Source organism: Hypanus sabinus, chromosome 12 (genome assembly GCF_030144855.1).
Source record: "Hypanus sabinus isolate sHypSab1 chromosome 12, sHypSab1.hap1, whole genome shotgun sequence".
Classification (NCBI taxonomy): Eukaryota; Metazoa; Chordata; class Chondrichthyes; order Myliobatiformes; family Dasyatidae; genus Hypanus; species Hypanus sabinus.
In genome coordinates, this window is record NC_082717.1 from 42,986,897 (window position 1) to 43,011,817 (window position 24,921).

Genomic DNA, 24,921 nt, shown 5'->3' on the forward strand with positions numbered 1-24,921 from the left:
AAGCCAAAAAATACCATTACTTTGTTACGAATTCACATTAATTATGCTTTTTTATATTAAAATATTCTCTTCTCAAATATAGCATTTTAACCATTTTTGTAAAATATGTCTACCTTCAATTCCTTCAGATCTTGAATTATTCTGTAAATCTCCAAGTACAGATGAAAAATAAATCATCACTATGAGATAACATTATTAAAAGCAGTTGCTTACCTTATAGTCAGATTTTTAATGCTGAGGCCAATGAAATACTTCTTCATTTCATAGAAATTATGGATATATTTTCGAACATAATATCCATGCCATCTTTTCTGGATCTAACATGACAATTAAAAATATGTAAGTTATTGTTTCAGTATATTAATTCTTTCAGAACTAAGTTTAGTTTCTGGCTTTCAGTAAAGAAAAATTACAGAAATATTATTGTAATTTTACAAAATTAATCAAAGTTTAATTTCCCCATTTATGAATTTCTCATCCAATTTTCGTTGTTAACATAACAGTGCCTTGTAAATGTGTGCTATCATACTTAATTTTATTTTCTTAATTTCTTTGTGGAGAGAATAGTCTTAGCCTTCTACCACTAGCTTATTAATGAAGTAGAAATTTTTAGCAAATTACACTGAAATTATGACAAAGCTCAGACATTTTCTTTGTAAGATTTAATTTAAATATGACTTTTTAATATAAAGTCACAATGTATAAATGAATGGCTATCTGCTACATCTAACAATGACAGTAAACCTGTGGAGAGTTTATAAAGTGTAAAAACCCTGGGGCAGTTCCATTCTCTCAACCTCAGAAGTACAGGTCCAGTGGTATGAGAAGTCATCAAAAACTGGGATCTTCCTTGGTTGCAATACATATCCATGACTTCTTCTGTGCCTTGTTATGCCCTTTGCTCTCCATGAAGTGCTGCAGAACAATCTTCCAGGCTGTTGGATCTCTCTGTAGATCTCATCCACCCAGTCCACTGGAGTTGATTTCACATGAGTCCCCATCTCACTGGGGTCTGAGGCCCGCTGGCTATCTTCACTTAGCCCACCTCTTGAAGTAGTGTACTGGGGTTCAAAGTTTAAAGTAAATTTTTTTCTCCAAGTTCATAAATGTCACTATATATAACCCTAAGTTTCATTTTCTTATGGGTATTCACAGTAGGTACAAGAAACACAAAAGAATTAATGAAAGACTGCTCCCTAAAGGATGGACAACAACCAATGTGCAAAGGACAACAAGTTGTGCAAATACAAAAAGAGAAAAAGAAACAAAATAACAAACAAACAAATAAATAAATAAGCAAGCAAGCAAGCAATGAATATTGAGAATGTGAGTTGTAGAGTCCTTGAAAGTGAGTTCATAAGTTGTAGGAATATTTTATTGATGGAGGGGAGTGAAATTATCCCTTCTGGTTCAAGAGCCTGATAGTTGTAGGGTAATAACTGTTCCAGAACCTTGTGGTATGAGACCTTAGGCTCCTGTACCTTCTTCCCAAGGAAAGCAGTACTGTCACATGCAAACAGCTAACAGCTACTTGGAGCTACAGGTGAGAGAGGTGGGGACCATAGGAGAGTGAACTGCCCCAGAATGGACAGGACAAGCCCCTTCACCAGAAGAGCTCACAAAATTATTACAAAATTTAAAAAAAACAAGATGATTTTAAAGAAAATGAGGAAAAGGAATATTTATTTAGCTATTTTACATGAGCCGAAGTAACTCAAACCTTGAGCTTTAATGGGTAATTAAAGGTAATCAGAAGTCCAGGTCTAGTGGTATGAGAAGTCATCAAAAACTAGGATCTTCCTTGGTTGCAATACATGACCATGACTTCTTCTGTGCCTTGTTATGCCCTTTGCTCTCCATGAAGTGCTGCAGAACAATCTTCCAGGCTGTTGGATCCCTCTGTAGATCTCATCCACCCAGTCCACTGGAGTTGATTTCACATGCCAGGACAGGAAGTTCCCATCTCACTGGGGACTTTGAAACCGCAGCTTTGAAACTGTGGCCAATTCTCCTCATTTCAAGTTTCGACTTTCAGTTCGAAAAACAAAGATGTGCTAGTGTACCATCTCCTTACTCCACAAATGGTAATCTTTTAAAAAAAAATAGTACAGAAAGGTCGCCAATTATAGAGAATAATATAGAGAAATAATGTATATTTTAAAACCTAAGCAGCAAGGTGACTTACATGAATGCGGAAATAAAAATAGAAAATACTCAGCAAGACAAGCAGTATCAATGGAGAGAAGAAGAAAGATAGAATGGAGGATGATGACCTTTCATTATACTTTAGAGGTGAAATGGATTTTAAGATGCAGATAATGGGCTGTAAAGAAGTTAGATCACGGAACAAGAGTCTGGAGCACCATCAGACAAGTGTTTTACAACCTTCTTTATATTCAACAATTACAGATAACTATCATTTCTATTTCAGATTCCTACATGTACCCTCCCTTTTGTTAATTATTTCACATAATTACTCTACATGTACACTTCCCTTACATGTACCTTTAGTTACCAATATCTTATTATCACTTCTTTTACCGTTGGCTACCAAATTTACATTACTTTACATCTTCTACCTTCCACTGAATCACAAATCTTTCCTCTTGCTCTTTATTTCCCATTCCATTTGCTCTGTATCACAAGATTTGCTTTATCTCCTTGCTCATTTCTGAGGAAAAATGTTCAACTGATACTACATCAATACTACCTGAAAGAGTGACTATTTCCAGTATTTTCTATTTAATGTCAGAAAATGAAACTTATCCAACACCTTCTTTGGAATACCATACTCCTTCAGTTTTGCAGTCAGTTGTCAGGCTAACATGAATATTTATGCATGTGAAGATGGAGCTTAAATGCTAATACTTTCATATTGTAAGCATGAGTACTATCACTGAGTCAAATGGATCCTTGATTTCCTGACCAACAAAATGCAATAAGTAAGAATAGGCAGTAGCATCTCTGCCATGATTATCCTTAACACTGGTACCCCACAAAGTTACATCCTCAGCCCCCTACTCTACTCATACATTTACGACTACATGGCCAGGTTCTGCTCTAACTCCATCTATGCATTTGCAGATTATCTATATCTCAAATAACAACGAAGGGGAGCACAGGAAGAAGATAGAGAGTCTGGTAACATGGTGTCATGACAACAATCATATTCATGTCATCCTCTATGTCAACCAAACAAAAGAGCTGGTCATTGAGTTCAGGAAGGGGGAGGGTGCACATGCTCCTGTTTACATCAATGGTGCTGAGGTCAAGAGGGTTGAGAACTTCAAGTAGCTAGGTGTGAACATCACCAATAGCCTGTTCTGGTCCAACCACATTGATTCGTCAGCCAAGAAAGCTGTACAGCACTACTTTCCTTGGGAGGCTAACAAAATTTAGCATGTCCTCTTTGACTCTAACCAATATTTATTGATGCATCACAGCTTGGTATAGAAACTGGTCTGTTGTGACCAGAATAAACTACAGAGGGTTGTGGACACAGTTGAACATGTTACAAAAACCAGTCTCCCAAGATGGACTCTGTCTGCATTTCTCTCTGTCTGCATTTCTCACTGTCTTGATAAAGCAACTAGCATAATCAAAGACCACACCCACCCTGCACATCTGAAATAAAAATTAAAATATCTACTGGAGCAAAAGATCATCAAAATACTTAGCAATGGAAAAAAAAACAAATGTAACACTTTTGCCCCATTATTTAGTGGTGTGAATTTCGTACATTTGGATGATTTTTTGATTCACTATAATCTGGTTACACTTGTTAAAAAGGAAATATTGAAGGAATGCTTTCAACATAATTTCATAAAGCTTACGACACAGCAGTCAAAATGAATAATAAAACAAAAGTGTATTGTAATCTACTTACAGATACAAAATTAAATTGCAAACTTTATCTACTGGAGTGCTGAGTAAAACTATATTAAGATTACAATTGTGTGAAAAATGTAATTAATTCATTAGGCGAGCATTTTTGATCCTTTCAAAAACAGATATCCAAAAAATCAGTTTGAATCAGTATAACTTGGTACGCGTCTCTTTGTTTAATTTTTGACTCCTTATTTGAATGACAAAAATTCTTGTCACTGATTAATACTTGTTAGAAGATTTCAACAGAAGAAATGTATGCTCAGCAGATAACATCTTCCCAACAGCCAAGCATATCCCATTCCAAAAGTCATTTGTAAGTGACCTTTAGGATCATCCAATCAATTATGCAGATTCATTATTAAGCAATGTCAGTCTAAAACCAACAAACTCAATGCCTTACAAATGTAATGACACTTAATCCATGAATGTAGTATTTCTAATTGTAGAAACAAATATCACAGTCGTTCGCCGAATCAAAGGAGGTGAAGAATCAGCATATAGGAGGGAGATTGAAAATCTGGCTGAGCGGTGCCACAACAAGCTTTCACTCAAAGTCAGCAAGATTATTGGGTCGATTATTGACTTCAAGAGGATGCAACTGGAGGTCCATGAGCAGTTTCTCGTCGGGGGAGATCAGAGGTGGAGAGTGTCAGCAGGCAACTTTAAATTCCTCAGTGTTATAACTTCCTTTGCAAAGAAACACAGAAATGCCTCTACTTTCTTAAAAGTTTGTGAAAATCTGGCAATTGTAATCTAAAACACTGATAAATATGCGGTGGCAAGCATGCCACCTCACCTCTGTCCCAGGATACTGACGGACTTTTACCGTTGTACCATTGAGAGCATACTTACCAAATGCATCTCAGTGTGGTATGGCAATTGTCCCATATTGGACTGCAAAGCACTCCAGCAGGTGGTGAAAACTGCCCAGCAGATTATTGGCACCCAATTGCCCACCATTGAGAACATCTACCATAAACGCTGCCTGGGCAGGGCGAAAAGCCTTATCAAGGATGCATCTCATCCTAACCATGGACTTTTTACTCTCCTCCCATCCGGTAGGCGCTACAGGAGCCTCTGCTCCTGCACCAGCAGGCTCAGGTAGAGCTTCTTCCCTGAGGCTGTGACCCTGCTGAACCTCACGTCACATCACTAAACAGTATTGCACCTATATTGTACTGTGTTAGTACTTTTATATTTGCATGCTGCAGTACTTACTTTTTATTCACAGTTATTTTATAATGTTACATGCCCGTGGGTATCTTGTGGCTGTCACATGACCATGATGTAATTGAGGCTCTGCTGGGCATGATGTAATGACCTTGTGATGGTGGAGTGATGTAATTTTCCCGCCAGTGAGAGGTCATGTGATGGCTTTTTCCAACAGGGTATAAAAGGGGAACTCCTCCCTGTGACGCAGGTCAGTTCATGGTTTAATTCATCAGTGACTCCGTTTTGCTGCGTATTTGATTTTATGACGCAGTTTAGTTTTAAAAGTGGAGTTTTAAATTTTACTGTAAGAATTGTTGTGCCGGCAGTTCTGAAAATCACTGCCAGTTAAATTCCAGTCGGAGAGTGAAGAATTATCGAAGTTTGGGAAGCTGAAGGATCGAGAAAAGTTGCTGTTGTTGGCGGTGAAACATGTTCAACCTTATTTGATCCTCTTTTGGAAGGAATTAGTAACCTGCAATCCAAGAAAGCTCCTGCTAAAAGCGCAGGATACAGGATTTTGCCAAGGAAAGGTCAGTGCCTTTAAGCTGTCTTATTTTCCTTCATCATAAATCCATCGGGCAAGGCATACTTCAGCTGGGATCAGCAGTAACGTTATGAAAGAGAATTTATTACTTCAAGGAAAGTCTCTCTTAACTGACTATAAATCATTTTGGACTTTTTGCAATACTACTTTGAAGAACTGAGTTCGCATTTCTTGCTTAAAGAACTGTTGGAGCTGCTGTATAGCAGCCGACTTCCGGTTAAGTTAGTTGTTTGTTTACCTTTGGGTTTTTTTTTAGCAGTGTTTAATAAATGTTTTATTTGTTATTAAAAAACCTGTCTCAATTATATATTCATTGTTGCTGGATTGTAACAATAAATGACTTCCTACAAATTACCAGGTGCTGTGTCTCTCTGTTGCCGACATTGAGAAGAACCCTGTGCAGGGTCAACCCACGGAAGGTTGCTGGACCAGACAACATCCCTGGTAGAGTGCTCAGAGGATGTGCAGACCAGCTAGCAGATGTTCTCACTGACATCTTCAACATCTCCCTGAGCAGTGCCACCATTCCAATGTGCTTCAAGGCCGCCACCATCGTCCCCATGCTGAAGAAGTCTTCAGTGTCCTGCCAAAATGACTACTATCCCATTGCAATTACATCCATCATTATGAAGTGTTTCAAGAGGCTCATCATGAGGCATATCAAGACCCTGCTGCCCCTCTCACTGGACCCCCTGCAGTTTACGTACTGTCCCAACCGCTCAACAGATGATGCCATTGCCACCACCCTCCACCTGGCCCGAACCCACCTGGACAAAAAAGACACATACATTCAGACACTGTTCAGTTCAGTTCAGCATTCAACACAATCATCCCTCAGAAACTGACTAGAAAGCTGAGCCTGAACACCTCCCTCTGCAACTGGATCCTAGACTTCCTGACTGGGAGACCCCAGTCAGTCTGGATCTGGAGCAGCATCTCCAACACCATCACACTGAGCACGGGGGCTCCCCAGGGTTGCGTGCTCAGTCCACTGATGTTCACTCTGCTGACCCACGACTGTGCTGCAACATACAGCTTGAACCACATCATCAAGTTTGCCAATGACACGACCGTGGTGGGTCTCATCAGCAAGAACGATGAGTCAGCTTACAGAGAGGAGGTGCAGCAGCTAACAGACTGGTGCAGAGCCAACAACCTGTCTCTTAATGTGAACAAAACAAAAGAAATGGTTGTTGACTTTAGGAGGGCACGGAGCAACAACTCCCCGCTGAACATCGAAGGCTCCTCAGTAGAGATAGTAAAGAGCACCAAATTTCTTGGTGTTCACCTGACGGAGAATCTCACCTGGTCCCTCAACACCAGCTCCATCGCAAAGAAAGCCCAGCAGTGTCTCTACTTTTTGCGAAGGCTGAGGAAAGTCCATCTCCCACCCCCCATCCTCATCACATTCTACAGGGGTTGTATTGAGAGCATCCTGAGCAGCTGCAGCACTGCCTGGTTCGGAAATTGCACCATCTCGAATCGCAAGGCCCTACAGCGGGTAGTGAGGTCAGCTGAGAAGATCATCGGGGTCTCTCTTCCTGTCATTACGGACATTTACACTACACTCTGCATCCGCAAAGGAAACAGCATTATGAAGGACCCCATGCACCCCCCTTACAATCTCTCCTCCCTCTTGTCGTCTGGGAAAAGGCTCCGAAGCATTTGGGCTCTCACAACCAGATTATGCAACAGTTTCTTCCCCCAAGCTATCAGACTCCTCAATACCCAAAGCCCGGACTGACACCTTGCCCTACTGTCATGTTTATTATTTATTGTAATGCTTGCACTGTTTTTGTGCACTTTATGCAGTCCAGTGTAGTTCTGTAGTCTGGTGTAGCTTTCTCTGTGTTATGTTTGTGTTTTTTTTTAATTACATAGTTCGGTCTAGTTTTTGTATTGTGTCATGTAACACCATGGTCCTGAAAAACATTGTCTCGCTTTTACTATGCACTGTACCAGCAGTTATGGTTGAAATGACAATCAATGTTGACTTGACTTGACCAAATAACACTACTCTTTTGCACTTCTGGTTAGGTACTAACTGCATTTCATCGGCTTTGCATCTGTACCTGGCATAATGACAATAAAGTTGAATCTAATCTAATCTACTATTGACTGGTTGCACCATGGCCTGGTATGGAAGCACCAGTGCCCTATTATGGAAAAGCCTATAAAAAGTAATGGATATGGTCCAGTCCTTCACGGGTAAAGCCCTCCACACCATCGAGTACATCTACATGGAGCGCTGTTGCAGAAAGCAGCAACCATCATCAAGGACCCAACCATCCATGCCAAGCTCTCTTCTTACTGCTGCCGTCTGGAAGGAAGTACAGGACAGATCTGATTCAGGAACAGTCATTACCCCTCAACCATCGAACTCTTGAACCGGGGATAACTTCTACTCAACTTGCCCCATCACTGAACTGTTTCTAAAACCTAAGGACTCACTTTGAAGGACTCTTTACCTCATGTTCTTGATATTTATTGCTTATATATTATTATTATTATTTCTTTTTGTATTTACAGTTTTATTTTTTGTACAATGGTTGTTGTCCATCTCATTGGGTGCAGTGATTCATCGATTCTATTGTATTTTTTGCACTTACTGAGATTGCCTGCAAGAAAATGAATCTCATGGTTGCATATGGTGACATACATGTCCTTTGATAATAAATTTACTTTGGTAATAAATTTACTTTGGCCTTTGAGAAAAAGTAAGTTACAACACACAACCAAATCAATATACTAATTAGATTACATGTATTATTAGGATGAAGAGTGTGAAAATTCATCAGGATGCAATTTCAGGGTCATTATTGCATCCAACAATATTCTCAGTAACAGGCCCCAATCAGAATTTGCATATAACAAATAATAGCTAGAGTCAGTATTTGCTTAATGATATCAAGACCATGAGTCCAAAGCAACCCTCATCAACTTCCTTGAAACCCCATCAGCTGGAATATCTTTGCTTGTTTCAAAGACATAGGACTCAAACTATGGCATGTAGTTCTCCAGAGATCAGCAAAATCCCTACTAAGTCAAGCTTCTAGCATAAAGATTCCAAACGTATTTGTCCTACAAAAAGCATATAGAAAATCCCTTCTACAAAGCTAATGATAAAATGTCAGTGTTCTGTTGGGAAATGTTGTCTCCCAAGCACTTTTTAAAAGATTTCACAAGTTATTTCTGTAATTTTGATGACATCTGTCCTTCATTGGAAAGGAAGAGTAGACGGCTGAATAATTCTGTTTAACTCCTGATGATCTAAAAGTTGGATGTAGTGGGAGACTGACTTTACATGCATCCATGCACTAAAAGCAAGATATAGTTTATCAGAGGAAGCAATCAAAATCCAATTCTAATATTTGTCTGAGAAACAGGTCAAATATCAGTCAAGGTCCATGATTTTCTGAACTTTAAAGACAAATAACAAATAATACTTTGTGATGAAATATATTCTCAAACTAAATATCGAGGCATTTCTGGAAACTCATGCATCCAGAGCAGCTGGTAGGTCAGCAACAGTCTGCTCAGTCTTGACAATATCTGCCAGAGAGAAGTAGTTGAAAAACTGGTGAACCAAATCCTTATGATACTGAAATGTTATCACCAAAATACTTATTTCCTGAAAGGCAAAAAAACTCTTATGTGTTCTGGCAAGAATATACTTCTCACTGCAGAAAAGAGATTCAAGACCCATTCCACCCATAATCAGTGGCGCAGCTGGAAGGTTGGAAAGACATTGTCTGTATTTCCTTTATAGGCAAATGTCAGAATTGAGAATATTGAAGTTAGTAAGTTCATATATTGCTGTCATTATGACACGGACTTATGACAATACCTTGCAGCAGCTAGCCCAATGGAATACTAGGCCCCAAAACTCCTTACATCCTAAACTGATATAATAACACCAAAGCAAGGTAGAGCCAACCCAGAGAATCTCTCATTTCCTTTAACATCTATTTAGACTCCATTTTGAATATAGTGAATGATTGAGCCCCCATGGCCCACTTCGGTAGAGAACCTAAAAGTTCCACCAGCCTCTGAGTTAGAACTTTTTCCTCATCCTTATCCTTATTTTGAGGCTGTGGCCCTTGGTTCCAGATATAGCAGCCCGAGGAAACATCACACCACATCTATCCTTCCAAACCCAGAAGAATTTTGCGCACTGAAATGAGATTACCTTTCATTCTGTAAAACTAGAGAGTCGAAACCTAGTCTGTTTAAACTCTTCTAGTGTAGTTATGGAGTTATACAGCACAGAAACAGGCCCTTCATCCCAATTCATCTATGTCAAAAATAGTCCCACTGGCCTGCATAATGACCCTTATCTCTGTAGGCCTTAATTTTTTTATCCAAATGTCTTTCAAATATTGTAATTGTAACTGCCTCCACAGTTTCCTCTAGCAGCTTGTTCCACCACTTTCTGTGTGAAGAGGATTCCCTCAGGTCCATTTTCCCACTCACCTTAAATCTTTGCCCTCTTGTTTTAGATTTCATACCCTGGGAAAAACACAGTGACCATCCACTTTATCTTCTCCCCTTATGATTTTATATACCTCGAAGATCACCCTTCAAAACTCTATTATTTAGGCAAAAAAAGTCCCAGCATATCCAACTTGTTATTATATCTCACATCCTCCAGTCCCAATAATATACTTATACTTCTCTTCACATTTTTGATCTTAATGACATCCTTCCTGTGGCTGGGTAACAAGATATGCAAACAGTCTCGAAATATGGTCTCATCAATAACTTAGACAATTGTAACATGACATCCCAACTCCTGTCTTGTTGTCCTGGCTGATGAATGCCAAAGAGCTAAATGCCTTCTGTATCACCCTGCTTAGCTGTATCATTGATACCTACACAGAGAAAAATGTTCTAGATATATTTAAGAAATTCCATCCCATCAAAGCTCTTTTTACTGTGGTAGACCCACCCAAAAAAAGAGAGGTTGAAATCACTCACTATAACAGGTATTGGAGATCTTCCCAGCTCTTCTAGCTCCCACAGACTATTGATAAGACCTAAAATATAACCCCAGCAAAGTGTTCATCCTGTTCTTATTTCTGTTCCACTCTATACCCTCATCAGATGTTCCTCCAAGAATATCCTCCCTAAGAATCACAGTGATACTCTCCCTAATTAAAAACACAAACCTCCTCCCTTATCAAGCCAGCTAACCTTCTGATTACTTGCTGCACTCTCACTATCAAGAATAATCCTACTTTAGAGATATAAATCAGAACCATACAGAATATTCCAGATGATGATGAGAAATGTTTCACTGTTATATTTAAGAATTTAAGACTACATTGCCTGAAACAGTGCTAGAAGATGATTTCCTTCTAACTTATAAATTCTTGTAAGCACAAGATGAAATATTCAGGCCAGAAGGCTGGAAAGACTACTCTTCCAGTAATTGTGTACAATGATCATGGGTTAAATGGGATCCAGAATGAGCTAGCCAATTGGATACAAAATTGACTTAGGAGGCAGGCTGCAGTGGAAGGTTGTTTTTCATATTGGAGATTCAAGATTGTTTATGTAATGCCCTGGTTAAGATCTTTGCTGCTATGTTGTAGGTATTTCATTTTAGCAGTTCTGTAAGAGCAGCCTGTTCTGCTCTCAATCTATCTGGGTTTAAACAGAGATAAAGGGCTTTATTGTTCAACTTGGGAATGTGCTGTCAGCCAGTCAGGATGGTGGAACTGGGAGAAGGTTCCATTGAACACTGGGCAGAGAGGTTTTGTGAGGGACACTGGTGTGGGTCGAGGTCTTTTTTTGGCGGGAGCTAGGAGAAGACAGGAGGGAAGATGGCTGAGGATGCCATCACTGTTGCATAATGTGCTTTGTGGAAATGAATGGCTTCAAGGAGGAAGGACCAATACTCCTGTGTTCAAGATGAACTTTTTCCTGTTTGTTCAAGGTGATTTTCAAGTGACATTCGGGAGGTGGTGTGCACTTTCATGCAGACCGAGGGTCCAGCACTTATGTTACCAACAAGTTCAAGATGAGCTCCAACTTATGTGCACATTTGACTGCTTATAATGGGCCCTTATTGTTTTTTCTTTCTTTTCTCTAATAACTCTTTGGTTAAGTTAATGTTCATAAATATATCTTCTTTATAACTGTATGCAGTGTACAATCTGTTATTTCTTGCCAATGGGCGACTTCAGAGGGGCAGTAAATCTCACAGCATTCACAACAAACTGGGGTTTGGGTAGGTAAGACATCCCAACCTCACAGGTTTGGCAAGACCAAAGTTGATCAGATTTGGGAACAGCTTCTTTCCAACTGTGATAACACTGCTGAACGGATCCTGACCTGGATCTGGGCCGTACCTTCCAAATATCCAGACCTGACTTGCACTACCTTACTTTCCTTTTTCTATTTTCTAATTATGATTTATAACTTAAATTTTTATTATATTTACTTCGATTTCTTCTTCAGGGAGCGGAGCGCAAAGCGCAGAATCAAATATCGCTGTGAAGATTGTACACTCTAGTATCAATTGTTTGTTGACAATAAAAGTAAAGTATATATCTCAGATATACAGAGCCTGAAAAGGTGGGTTTCTCACTGTGGAGTCCAGTGACTGTTAGTGAACATTTCCAGAGACACTCAGCAAAAAGGGGTTTCATTTAATATCATTTCCAATACACAAGTAGAACAGAATAATTGTTACTCCAGATCTGATGCAGCACAATAAAGAACACAATAACCATGAATACATAAGATATCTTATATATCATAGATAGGTTGTATGTCCATAAGGTAACACTAGGCACAGAAATTTCTGTACATATGGTGACTGACAGAAAATCATAAAGTAATGGTCATGGGGTGGAGGTATTGATCAGCTTTATTGCACGGGGAAAGTAACTGCTTTTGAGTTTGGTGGTCTTTGTGTGGATGCTACATAGCCCTCTCCATGATGGGAGTGGGACAAACAATCCAGAGTAGGATGGGTGGGATCCTACATGTTGGTACTGGCTTTTTCCAGCATCTTTCTGTACACATGTCCTTAATGGCAGGTAGGCTGGTACTGATGATGAGTTGGGGAGTTTTGACTACCTGTCAAAACTTGTCAATACTAGTCAAAACAGTTTTGACTAGCCTACCTGTCTGCTGCAATGCAGTTTCTGTACCACATTAGGATGCTCTCTTCTGCACATCTGTAAAATGTCATCAGTATAGATGTGCATAGCTCTCTTCAGTCTCCTCAGAAATTCAAGGCATTGTCGTCTTACCTGATTGTACAGTACGTTTTCTGGGACCATGAGAGGTTGTGCAAAATGTGCACTTCCAGAAGTTTGAAACTGCTCACAGGTTTGACTGCTGTGCCGAATACATAAAAAGGGGTGTGAGTGGTGGAAATTCTCCTGAAGTAGGTAACCATTTCCTTTGACCATCTCCAAGACAGCCATCTTGTTAGCATCAAGGGAGGTTATTTGCCTGGCACCAAGCCTTTAGCTCTTCCATTTCCTTTCTGTAAGCTACCTCATCATTGTTCGGGATGGGTCCCTTCACTGTTATGTTTCCAGCAAACTTGAAAATGTGAATACTCGGGTGCTTGGCCATGCAGTCATGTGTCAGCAGAGTGTATAGCAACAGGCTCAGTACACAGCCCTGGGGTCACCCATGTTGAGGATTATGGGGAGGAAGGAATGCAGTTGTGAATCCTGACTATCTGAGATCTTTTGCTTAAGAAGGTGCCTGTGACCAGCAGTGTACTGCAGACATAAGAGCTTAAACCATTGTCGATCACTAACTGCATTAACTGTCTGGATGAGAATGTAGTCGGTATAGCTAGGAAGTTTGCAGGTTGAACTCAAAACTGTGAAGAAAGTTATCAAAGACTACAACAGGATCTTGATCAACTGACCAGTGGGTAAGAGAATGGCAAATGTAATTTAATTCTGATAAATGTGAAATATTACCGTACATCTTGAGAAGTTCTAGCTAGGCAGGACTTAGAGAACAATATGCAAGGCATTGGAGAGTGCTGTTGAATGAGAGACCTAAGATTACAAGTACATGGTTCACCAAAAGTGGTGAAGTAAGCTTGTGGCATGCTTACTTCATCAGCCAGGATGAGTAGGAATGTCAGATTACAGTTACACAAGATGTTGGTGACACAACACTTGGAGTATTATATGTAGATTAGATTGCTTAACTATAGGGATGATGTCATCTATCTGGAATGGATATAGAAAAGATTCCTAAGAATGTTAGGAGGGTTGGAGGGATTGAGGTTCAAAGAAAATCTGGACAGGGTGATTTTTTTTTCCCTGAAGCAAAGGACTGACCTTTATAAAGTCATGAGGTACATAGGTAAGGTGAATAGTCACAGTCTTTTTCCCAGGGTAAGTGAGTCTGAAACTAAGTGCATAGGTTTAAAGTGATGGGATAAGATTTAAAGGGGCTCCAAGGACCAACTTCTTCTGTAAATGAGTGGTGGGTATGTAGAATAAGCTGACAAAGAAATTTGGACAAGTATATATAGGGATTGTCCAGAGGGTTATGGGTCAAATGTAGGTAAATGGGACTATCTCAGGTTGACATCTTGGTAGAAATGAACAAGCTGGGACAAAGAGCCTGCTTCCATGCTGAATGACTCTATGTAGTTCCACCAATTTCCATACTCTTATGCATTTCTTTAATCCATTTGTAATTTTTTTGGAAGTTGAATGCCATTTTCCGGAAAGAAGATAACCAGGGTTGTACTCTGTGAGCCCACTGCAATTACCCTGATGTATCACCCCATTAGGTCTAATAACCTGTTAGAGGACAGAGTGCAGGATTTTTCTGTTACCCTGCAAGCTTCAATGCAAAGATTTATTTGCAGCAAAAGAAATATCCATTCACTTTGCTGATCTTGTTCAGAAGAGAGATATCTTCTCAAAAAAATTCTGACTTACACTACAGTAGTCCATCAATAGGCACATGCTGCATGTACTTTGTAAATCAGATGTGGGATCATAGTTGAAGTTGGCCTCAATGGAAAGGATAGAGTCCAAGTTCTGGGAAAAGTTCTGTGTCATGTTTTCTCTAGACCCTTCAATGATATTTCAAATCAAATTGAGACTGCTAGATTTCTTCATGCATGTATAGTATTTGAAAACTCTTGTAACCTGCTTCCTTTCACATTTCAGATGCTCTTCAGTATTGCCTATCACATTACTGTTAGTAGCTGGTGTAGTCACAGATATCTCCCCTTCAAGAGATGATGGCTTGGAGCAAGAATCTCACAATGTTTCTTCACTGTGGCAGTCAATCAGTTATATGGTTATCAATGGCTGGATACTAAAATTATTGTAATGGGCAAGTGGTGCATAGTTGGCATGCTGCCTGTATTGCAATCATGCATTACAATCCTGACACTCATTTTCTGGGTCCATCAATCAATTTAGCATCCAAAGTCAAAGACTTTTTCTTCCTTAAGAGCACTTTTTGAACACTAATAGCATTTTTTACAGCAGTTTGATAAACTTTATTATTCATTTAGTGTTAAAATATAAACTTGTTTTAAATGTGCCTCATTTAGTTAATTATTTCAGTTAATTTACCATTTAATTTCACCATTTCAATTTTACCATTAATTTACCATTTACAGTTAATTTACTGTAGTTGTTCAACTGGTTTACCTTTCCCAGCTGCAATTAAATAGTTGAATTAAATGGCAGCTCTTGTATAATTGGTGTTATTCATTTTTTCAAAAATAATTTCTTGTTGATTATTATAACCTTGTTTCTATTATTTTCTTCACCTTACTTAAAGGACAGGAAACAACTTGCTTTCAGGTTTCAACCGATCTGTGTCTTGGCAAAGTACCTGGCAAAGGTACTGAGTGTGCAGGAGAGTTTCATGTGACTGGTTTTTGGACTTATTTTTCTGTCTTAGTCTAACTATATTCCACAATTGAACATGGTCTGCTTGGAATGCATCAAAATCTTATTGCATCAAGAAATACAAGCCAAACATACTTCCTACAACTCTTCTGTATAACAATACTAGTTCATGAATATGTAGTTCCTTCAGCAAGTTCACTTAGAATTGTGTTTAACTTCTGACATTGCTCATTCTGATCTTATTTTTTCTTTAAAAATCCCAGCTGTACCATCTTCCAAAGCAAATATTAATGTTCTTGCCTGTAAGGTTTTACCTAGTGTTATAAGTGATGTAAAAAAATTAAGAAGTCTGTTGAATATTTTTTTTCTAAAATTGCTAGATTGATATCAGTATCTTCTATTTTTAATTCCCACAAGATGGCATAATTGTGACAAAATATGGATTAATAGATTGTACATATTTGAAGTATTAAAGATCATCCATGCATATTGTTAAAATTCTACCACATTTAAGCAGTTTTCTTAAGTAGAAATACACTTCCAGAGCAATTTATACAATAAATTGAATTCCTTCCTCCCAACCATATTAAACAAAAGAATTTGGCACTTTTCCAGATGGATACTCACTTTGCTTCTGATTTAGATTACCAAATACAGCATAAAAGCATATTTAGAGAACATTTTGATGCCATCATTTGTTGAATAATGAGGGAGATATATTTACCCTGACAGCCATTTCATTGTAGAAATTCATCTTCATAATAAAATATGCTCTCTGTGAATTAAAGAAGATAGAACAGACTGTAGTTACAGAAAGATACAGCTCAAATTTGACATATAAAAGTTAAGAATCTTTATAAATAATACATAATAAGAAATGCATTCACAGAGAGAAAAACTCCAATTGTACATTTAAAAGGCAGCTATCGTTTTATCTATAATGCAAACGTAACCATTAAAACATACTATATTCAAATTACATGCTGTTGCAGATAAATCATCATGAAAAGATCTGCACTGAGTTTCATGATCAATGTTACTCTACTAAGACCAGAAATACAAAAATAAAAGAAATATCCACAAGCGCTGATGGCAATCCGTATTGTAGAGTTTTAGGCACAAGGTCTTTTAAAGAGTTTCACTGTTGCATAAAGGAAATTTACATTTCACAATGTCTGGTTGATTTAAAATTTCAAAGAGCTCATGCTTTATACCTTCCACTCTTCGAGAATATCTGTGCCCAAGAATAAAAATTATGCCTTCCAACCATCTGTACAAAACCCCATATACTTGGCCTCATGAGAACAATTGAGCAGTCAATGAATTTCATATCACTTAATATATATATTTTAGTATTATAAAACTTGCAATATTTAAACTGCTCAGCCTGTGCTAATATATCAACGATTGAAAATAAGGCCTATATAACACTTACCAACTAGATATGCAATTAAAGAAAACAGACTTTGTAGTATCATTTACAAATTAAAATGCAAAACAATTATATTTTTCATCTACATTACCCATCATTTTGTCTTTCTCATTAAATGACCCCTGCAAATACTGCATCTTTGACATATATCACTTATTCCAAAGTGTGGATTTTATTGCATTTTTGCTTTACTGAATCATTTTTATATTCTGTCACTTTGTGACGTATTTTGGAATGTTTTGAAGCGAACACACAATTATATTATGTACATTCAAATCTTCCTTCTAATCTAGTTGTTTAATAGATTGTTTAGAAGTGAACTTCGAACACAAATTCAGTAATGTAGTCAGCAGAGTAGCGCATTGAATAAGTTAGTGGATTGGCAGCCAGCATTTCAGAACATTGATCCACGAGCATGAAATTGAAACCCACCACAACAATTTAAATTCCAGTAATTAAATCAATCTGGAATCAAAACAAAAATGTCTCAGTAGTGGTAATCATAAAGCTACAAGTTGTTATGAAATCCTAACTAATTCACTAATGCTATTCTTACTCAGTCTGGTCTAAATTTGAATCCAGACCTACTTATGTGATTGACCCTTAGCTCTTGTACCAGGTCATGGGGAACGGGAATGATTAATAAGTGTCAGAATTTCATGGAGCACCACATTCAATAAAAAAGCAAAAATAATACATTTTTATTTTATCTCTTGCAATGCCCAGTACAAAGTACACACTGTCATGAAGGAGAACCGCAAGGGCCTCTGCAGATATATTACATAAAAGCAAAAGGATTGCAAGGGACAAAATTGGTCCTCTGGAAGATCAGAGTGGTCATCTATGGAGCCAAAAGAGATGGGAGAGATCTTAAAAGGATTTTTTGCATCTGTATTTACTTGGGAGACAGACACAGAGTCTATACGAATGAGGCAAAGCAGCAGTGAGACCATGGAGCAGATATAGATTATAGAGGAGGAGGTGTTTGCTGGCTTGAGGAATTGGGGTGAATAAATCCTCAGGGTTTGACAAGGATCCTCGCAGACCCTGTGGGAGGCAAGTGCATAAATTGCAGAGGCCCCAGCAGAGATATCTAAAACATCCTTAGCTGTTTTGGAGTTGTTCCATTGTTTAAGAAAGACTCTAAGAATAGGGCAGGAAATTATAGGCTGGTAAGCCTGACATCACTAGTGGGTAAATTTTTGGAAGGTATTCTAAGGAACCAAATATATAAATGTTTGGATAAACAGGGACTGACTAGGGATAGTTAACAAGGCTTTTCATTTAATAGATTGTGTTTAACCAATCTTACTGAGTTTTTTTGAGGAAGTTTCAAGGAAAGTGATGAAGGTAAGGCAGTGTCTACACTGACTTTAGCAAGGCCTTTAACAAGGTCCCACATGAGAAATTGATCAAGAAGGTTCAGTCACTTGGCATTCAAGATGAGGTAGTAAATTGGATTAGATACCAGCTTCCTGGGAGAAGTCAGAGAGTGATAGTAGATAGTTGCCCCTCTGACTGGAGGCCTGTGACATGTGGAGTATTGCAGGGATCACTACTGTGTCTGTTGTTGTTTGTCATCTATATCAATGATCTGGATAATAATGTGGTAAATTAGATCATCAAACTTGTGGATGATAAAAAGATTGGGTGTGTAGTAGACAGCGAGGAAGACTATCAAAGCTTGCAGTGGGATCCGAACCAGATGGAAAAATAGGCTGAAAAATGGCAGATGTAGTTTATGCTGACAAGTGTGAGGTGTTGCACTTTGGATGCACTTTGCACTGTAGGAGTTATAACTTAAAAAGCAGACATGAGGAAATCTGCAGATGCTGGAAATTCAAGCAACACACACAAAAGTGCTACATCTGCCCTTACACTTCCTCCCTCACCGCCATTCAGGGTCCCAGACAGTCCTTCCCGGTGAGGCGACATTTCACCTGTGAGTTGGCTGGTGTGGTATACTGCGTCTGGTGCTCCCAGTGTGGACTTTTATATATTGGTGAAACCCAACGCAGACTGGAAGACCGTTTCACTGAACACCTACACTCTGTCTGCCAGGGAAAGCAGGATCTCCCAGTGGCCACACATTGTAATTCCACGTCCCATTCCCGTTCTGATATGTCTATCCACGGCCTCCTCTAATGTCAAGATGAAGCTACACTCAGGTTGGAGGAACAACACCTTATATACCGACTGGGTAGCCTCCAACCTGATGGCATGAACATTGACTTCACTAACTTCCATTAATGCCCCTCCTCCCCTTCTTACCCCATCCCTGATATATTTAGTTTTTTCCCCCTCTCTCTGCCCATCACTCTGCTTGTTCTCCATCTCCCTCTGGGGCTCCCCTCCCCCTTTCTTTCTCCCAAGGCCTCCCGTCCCATGATCCCTTCCCGTCTCTAGCTCTGTATCCCTTTTGCCAATCACCTTTCCAGCTCTCAGCTTCACCCCACCCCCTCCGTCTCTTACTATCTTTCCTTTCAGTTAGTTCTGAGGAGGCTCTCAGCCCGAAACGTCGACAGTGCTTCTCCCTATGAATGCTGCCTGGCCTGCTGAGTTACAACTTGAGCAGCAGAGCACTAAGGAGTACAATACAACAGAGCAATCTGACAATACAGATCCATAATTCTTTGAAGGTATTATCAGAGATACATCGGGTTGTAGAAAAAGCTTTTGGCAAGTTGGCCTTCATAAATTAAAGTATTAAATGCAGGAGTTAGGATCTTATGACAAAGTTGGTTAAGTTGACAAGGCCTAATTTGGAGTATTATGTACAGTTTTAGTTACCTCCCTACAGGAAAGATGTAAACAAGTTTATAGAAAATAAACAAGTACATAGAAAATTTATTAAAATGGTGCTAGGACTTGAGGACCTGAGTTATAGAGAAAGGTTGAATAGGTTAGGACTTTATTCCCTAGAGTGTAGGAAACTGAGAGGTGATTTGATGAAGGTTCGCACCATCACGAGGGGTATAATCGGGGTAAATGCAAGCAGGCTTTTTCCATTGAGGTTAGGTGAAAGTTCCATACATCCAAATATCCAGTAACGATACTGTATAAGACTGTGGACAGCAAGAACAAAGCATAGTTTTGCGTGTAGTGTTCCTATGTACACCATTCTCAAACAAAATAGATTGGTAGCAGAAAAGAAATGCAAGCAGCACATAGGGTTAGAGTACAGAAAAATGTCTTTAAAAAAAACTTAATTTAAAGCCATTCAGAACCATAGATACCAGGTGACCAAATCTAGGAATTAAATATTCCAAAATTTGATTGAGTGGTATTGTTAAGAAAGGTTGCCAACAGTGCAGAAGCTAGAAAGGATCTTGACACTGTAGATAGTGGTATAAAATTAGAATCAGTTTGGGTGGAGCTTACCACAGAGCAGAAAATAATCAAAGTCAGTTGAAGTTCCCTGAATAGTGGTAATGTTGCAAAGTGCAGCATAAGTGGAAATGCATCAATTAGTTTTAATCTGCACATATACTGCACAAATCTAAATTGTAGTACAAGTCATTCTAGGATGAATTCCTGGAATGTAAACAAAATGGATTCCTTAATTAGTATATTAAAGACAAGACAAAGAAACATGTTTTAAATGCATCTATGTTTTCAATCATACTATTTTCAATGCAATGAATACGGTTTAATTATTATTTTTGTTGTAAAGGATCTCCAAAAGAATTACCATATAGAACTTTCTATGGCTTAAAAATGCAGCTCAATCTGAAATTAGGATTTTCAATCTAAACAAAAAAAAAGAGGGTATGAGGAGTTTAGTGAGGGTATGGTGGAGAACTATAAACTCTATGGCAGCATGCAAGTAATGACTAGTGATTAAATATAAATACTTCAATTGCAACAGATATATTTTCCTCTAAGGGACAAAAACACAAAAAACGGAGCACCCCAGCCTTGAGTATAGGAGAATTAAATATTATTAAATATAGTCCGAAGCCTGAACTGACACCTTGCCCTGCTGTCCTGTTTATTATTTATTGTAATGCTGGTACTGTTTTTGTGCACTTTATGCAGTCCAGTGTAGGTCTGTAGTCTAGTATAGCTTCCTCTGTGTTTTTTTTATTACTTAGTTCAGTCTAGTTTTTGTACTGTGTCATGTGAACCATGGTCCTGAAAAACGTTGTCACATTTTTACTATGCACTGTACCAGCAGTTATGGTCAAAATGACAATAAAAGTTGACTTGACTTGACTTGATATTATAGACCAGTTAGCTTGACCTCATTGATGGGGAAGATGTTAGAGTCTATTGTTAAGGATGAGATGTTGATAGCATACTTAGTGACACAGGAGAGGATAGTACAAAGTCAGTATGGTTTCCTTCAGGGAAAATCCTACCTGATGAACCTGTTAGAATTCTTTGAGGAGATTACAAGTAGGATAGATAAAAGGGATGTAGTGGATGTTGTTCAGAAGGCCTTTGACAAGGTGCCACACATGAGGCTGCTTACCAAGTTAAGAGCCTATGGTATTACAGGAAAGTTAAGCATGGTTACTGCATTGGCTGATTGGTAGGAGGGAGCGAGTAGTAATAAAAAAATCGTTTTCTGGTTGGCTGCCAGTGACTTGTGGTATTCTGCATGGTTCAGTGTTGGCATGACTTATTTTTATACTGTATATAAACGATGTAGATGATGGAATAGATGGCTTTGTTGCCAAGCTTGCAGATGATACAAAGATTGGTAGAGGGGCAGGTAGTGTTGAGGAAACAGGTAAGATGCAGAAGGACTTAGACCAGTGGTTCCCAACCTTATTTTGGCCATGCCCCACCTAATCACCTCTAAAATCCTGATGCCCCCTATGGTGATATATAATTCTTATTATTCAAAAAGTGAACTCCTATTCACCTGGAGGAAGCCTAAAAGACCATTAACTTGGTTTAAACAAGCTTCCAAAGAACATGGCATTCATGAACGAGAAAAATAAAAGAACCAGAGGACGGTAAAAGTTCTGAGGAAATTACTAAGAAATTGTAAAAAAAAAGAACATTAAGTGATATTAAAATAATAATAATAAATAAATAAAACAATGCCGATTTGTTTCTACAGCATACAAAGACAGATACACCATTTAAAAGAGATGATGCAATGTACACACCTTCACACCACCAAGAACCGAAAGCTACTGCAAAAAGCAGCATTGGTGCGACCTCGTACAAGTTTCTTACGAGTTTCTTACGCGTTTGGACTTGTTCATTCGTTCCTTCCTACATCAGTTAATTCATTAATTTAATTATGAAAGCCATTTGATGGTTGTAATGATGGTGATACACTATATATACAGTACATACGCAATTACACATGTACATACATATTTTTATGTATGCATACTGTATATACACATATGTATTAACTCGCACACACACTCAGACTTACTAGAAAAAATTCACTGTCCATAACTCATTCTCGAATTACCCCCCTTAAAAATCAAATTACCCCCCTGTGGGGCGTACGTCCCACGTTGGGAACCACTGACTTAGACAGATTAGGGGAATAGGCAAGAAAGTGGCAAATAAAATGTTGGAAAATGCATGGTCATGCACTTTGGTAGTAGAGATAAATGTGCAGACTATTTTCTAAACTGGGAGAAAATCCAAAAATCTGAGATGCAAAAGAACTTGGGAATCCTTGTGCAGAATATCCTAAAGATTAACTTGCAGGTTGAGTCGGTGGTGAGGAAGGCAAATGCCATATTAGCATCCATTTCAAGAGGTCTAGAATACAAGAGCAAGGATGTGATGCTGAGGCTTTATAAGGCACTGATGAGGCCTCACCTTGAGTATTGGGAATAGTTTTAGGCCCCTCATCTTAGAAAAGATATGCTGGCATTAGAGAGGATGTGGAAGAGATTCACAAGGATGATTCCAGGAATGAAAGGGTTATCATACAAGGAAAGTTTGATGGCTCTAGGTCTGTACTCGCTGGAATTCAGAAGGATGGGGGGAGGGGGGGATCTCATTGAAATCTTTCGAATATTGAAAGGCCTAGAAAATGTGGAAAGGATGTTTCCCATGGTGGGAGTCTAGGACACGAGGGTTCAGCCTCAGGATAGAGGTGCACCCTTTTAAAACAGCAATGCAGAGAAATTTCTTTACCCAAAGGGTGGTGAATTTGTGGAATTTGTTGCCACATGCAGCTATGGAGGCCAGGTCGTTGGGTGTATTTAAGGCAGAGAATGATAGGTTCCTGATTGGACGTGGCATCAAAGGTTATGGGGAAAGGCCGGGAACTGGGGTTGAGGAGGAGAACATAAAAATGATCAGCCATGATTGAATGGAGGAGCAGACTCGATGGGCCAGACGGTCTCATTCTGCTCCTATGTCTTATGGTCTAAATCCCTTTAGCCTCCCCATTCCCTGTCAGAATCCTGAATTCATCTAGTCCAGGCAACTTATCTAACTTCAGACATTTCAGTTTCCCATGCACCTTCTCCTTAGTAATAGTAACTACTCTCACTTCTGTCCCCTAGCACTCTCAACTTTCCTCAATGAAGAATGATACAAAATACTTAAGTTTATCAGTAATTTCTTTTCCTGCATTCCTACCTCTCTTAGTATCCTTTTCCAGCAAATATCCACTGTTGCTTCTTTTGTACTCTTTGTTTATCTGAAAAAGCTTTCAGTATCCTCTTCTATATTATTGGCTAACTTACTTTTATATTTACAACAGTTACAACAGTTCATCTCTGTATGAAAGGAGAGTACATACCACAGTACAATAGTCTCTGTTTCGTACATTATTATTGCACATTCGTTACCTATTATTGTGTATATTATTCAAAAATTTGATGTGCAAAGTGATTTGGGAGTCTTTGTGTAGGATTCTCTAAAGGTTTATTTGCAGGCTGAATCTGGTGAGTAACGCAAATGTGATTTTAGCATTCATTTCAAGAAGACTAGAATATAAAAGCAAGGATGTAATATTGTGAGTCGATAAAACACTGGTAAAGGCTCACTTGGAGTATTGTGAGCAATTTTGGCCTCTTATCTTAGAAAGGATGTGCTGACACTGGAAAGGGTTCAAAGGAGATTCATGAAAATGATTCCAGGATTGAATGTCTTGTCATATGAAGAGCATGTGATGGTTCTGGACATGTATTCACTGGAATTCAGAAGAATGAGGGTTACCTTATAAAACCTATCGAATGATGAAAAGCCTTGATAGTGTGGACATGGAGAGGATGTTTCCTATGGTGAGAGAGTCTAGCACTAGAGGACACAGCCTCAGAATAGATGGGTGTCCTTTTATAACAGAGATGAGGAGGGAATTTCTTTAGCCAGAGAATGGTAAATTTGTGGAATTCATTGTCATAGACATCTGTGGAGGCCAAGTCTTTATGTATATTTAAAACAGAGGCTGATAGATTCTGGATTGGTCAGGGCAAAAAGGGGTACAAGGAGAAAGCAGGACATTGGGGCTGAGAGGAAAAATGGATCAACCATGATGAAATCGTGAATCAATGGGGTAAATAGCCTACTTCTACTCCTATATCTTATGGACTTGCAGCTGCGACTGCCAGACTGGGACAAGCTTTATCCCCAGGCTGTGAGACTAATGAATATCCTGCTATCACTGAGGTCTTATCACTAGGACAATAAACTGTTTATTGTACTGTTTACTTGTGCTGTGCACTTCACATGCATTTTGAATTGTATTTTATTAGCTTATTTGTGGTAATATTCTGTTTTATGTACTGTCCATCATATATGTATTGTGGGTGCACCATGGTCTGGAGGAAAATTGTTTCATTTGGCTGTATATATGTACAGTCAGATGACAATAAACTTGAACTTTATAATGTAAATGATTGATGATACAATGATTGTAATGCATTTGGACTTTACTAACACTTTTGATAAGGTCTCTCATAAGAGGCTGCTAAGCTGAGCAGATGGTATTGGTAGTTGTATACTGTAAACTTGCAGACTTAGTGGTTGTCCTTGGATGGAAAGATGTGATT

General features: G+C 38.7%; 1 protein-coding gene across 2 annotated transcripts in view; it reads right to left on the reverse strand.

Moving 5' to 3' along the window:
- spata17 (spermatogenesis associated 17) overlaps positions 1-24,921 on the reverse strand; it is a 264,787-nt gene that overhangs the window by 215,960 nt on the left and 23,906 nt on the right. For both annotated transcript variants that reach the window (XM_059985846.1, XM_059985845.1), the window contains exons 4-5: positions 16,232-16,282; positions 214-317 (exon numbers count right to left, since the gene is read on the reverse strand). In XM_059985846.1, the coding sequence (XP_059841829.1) occupies positions 214-317; positions 16,232-16,282 (155 nt within the window). The remainder of the gene's footprint in view (positions 1-213; positions 318-16,231; positions 16,283-24,921) is intronic.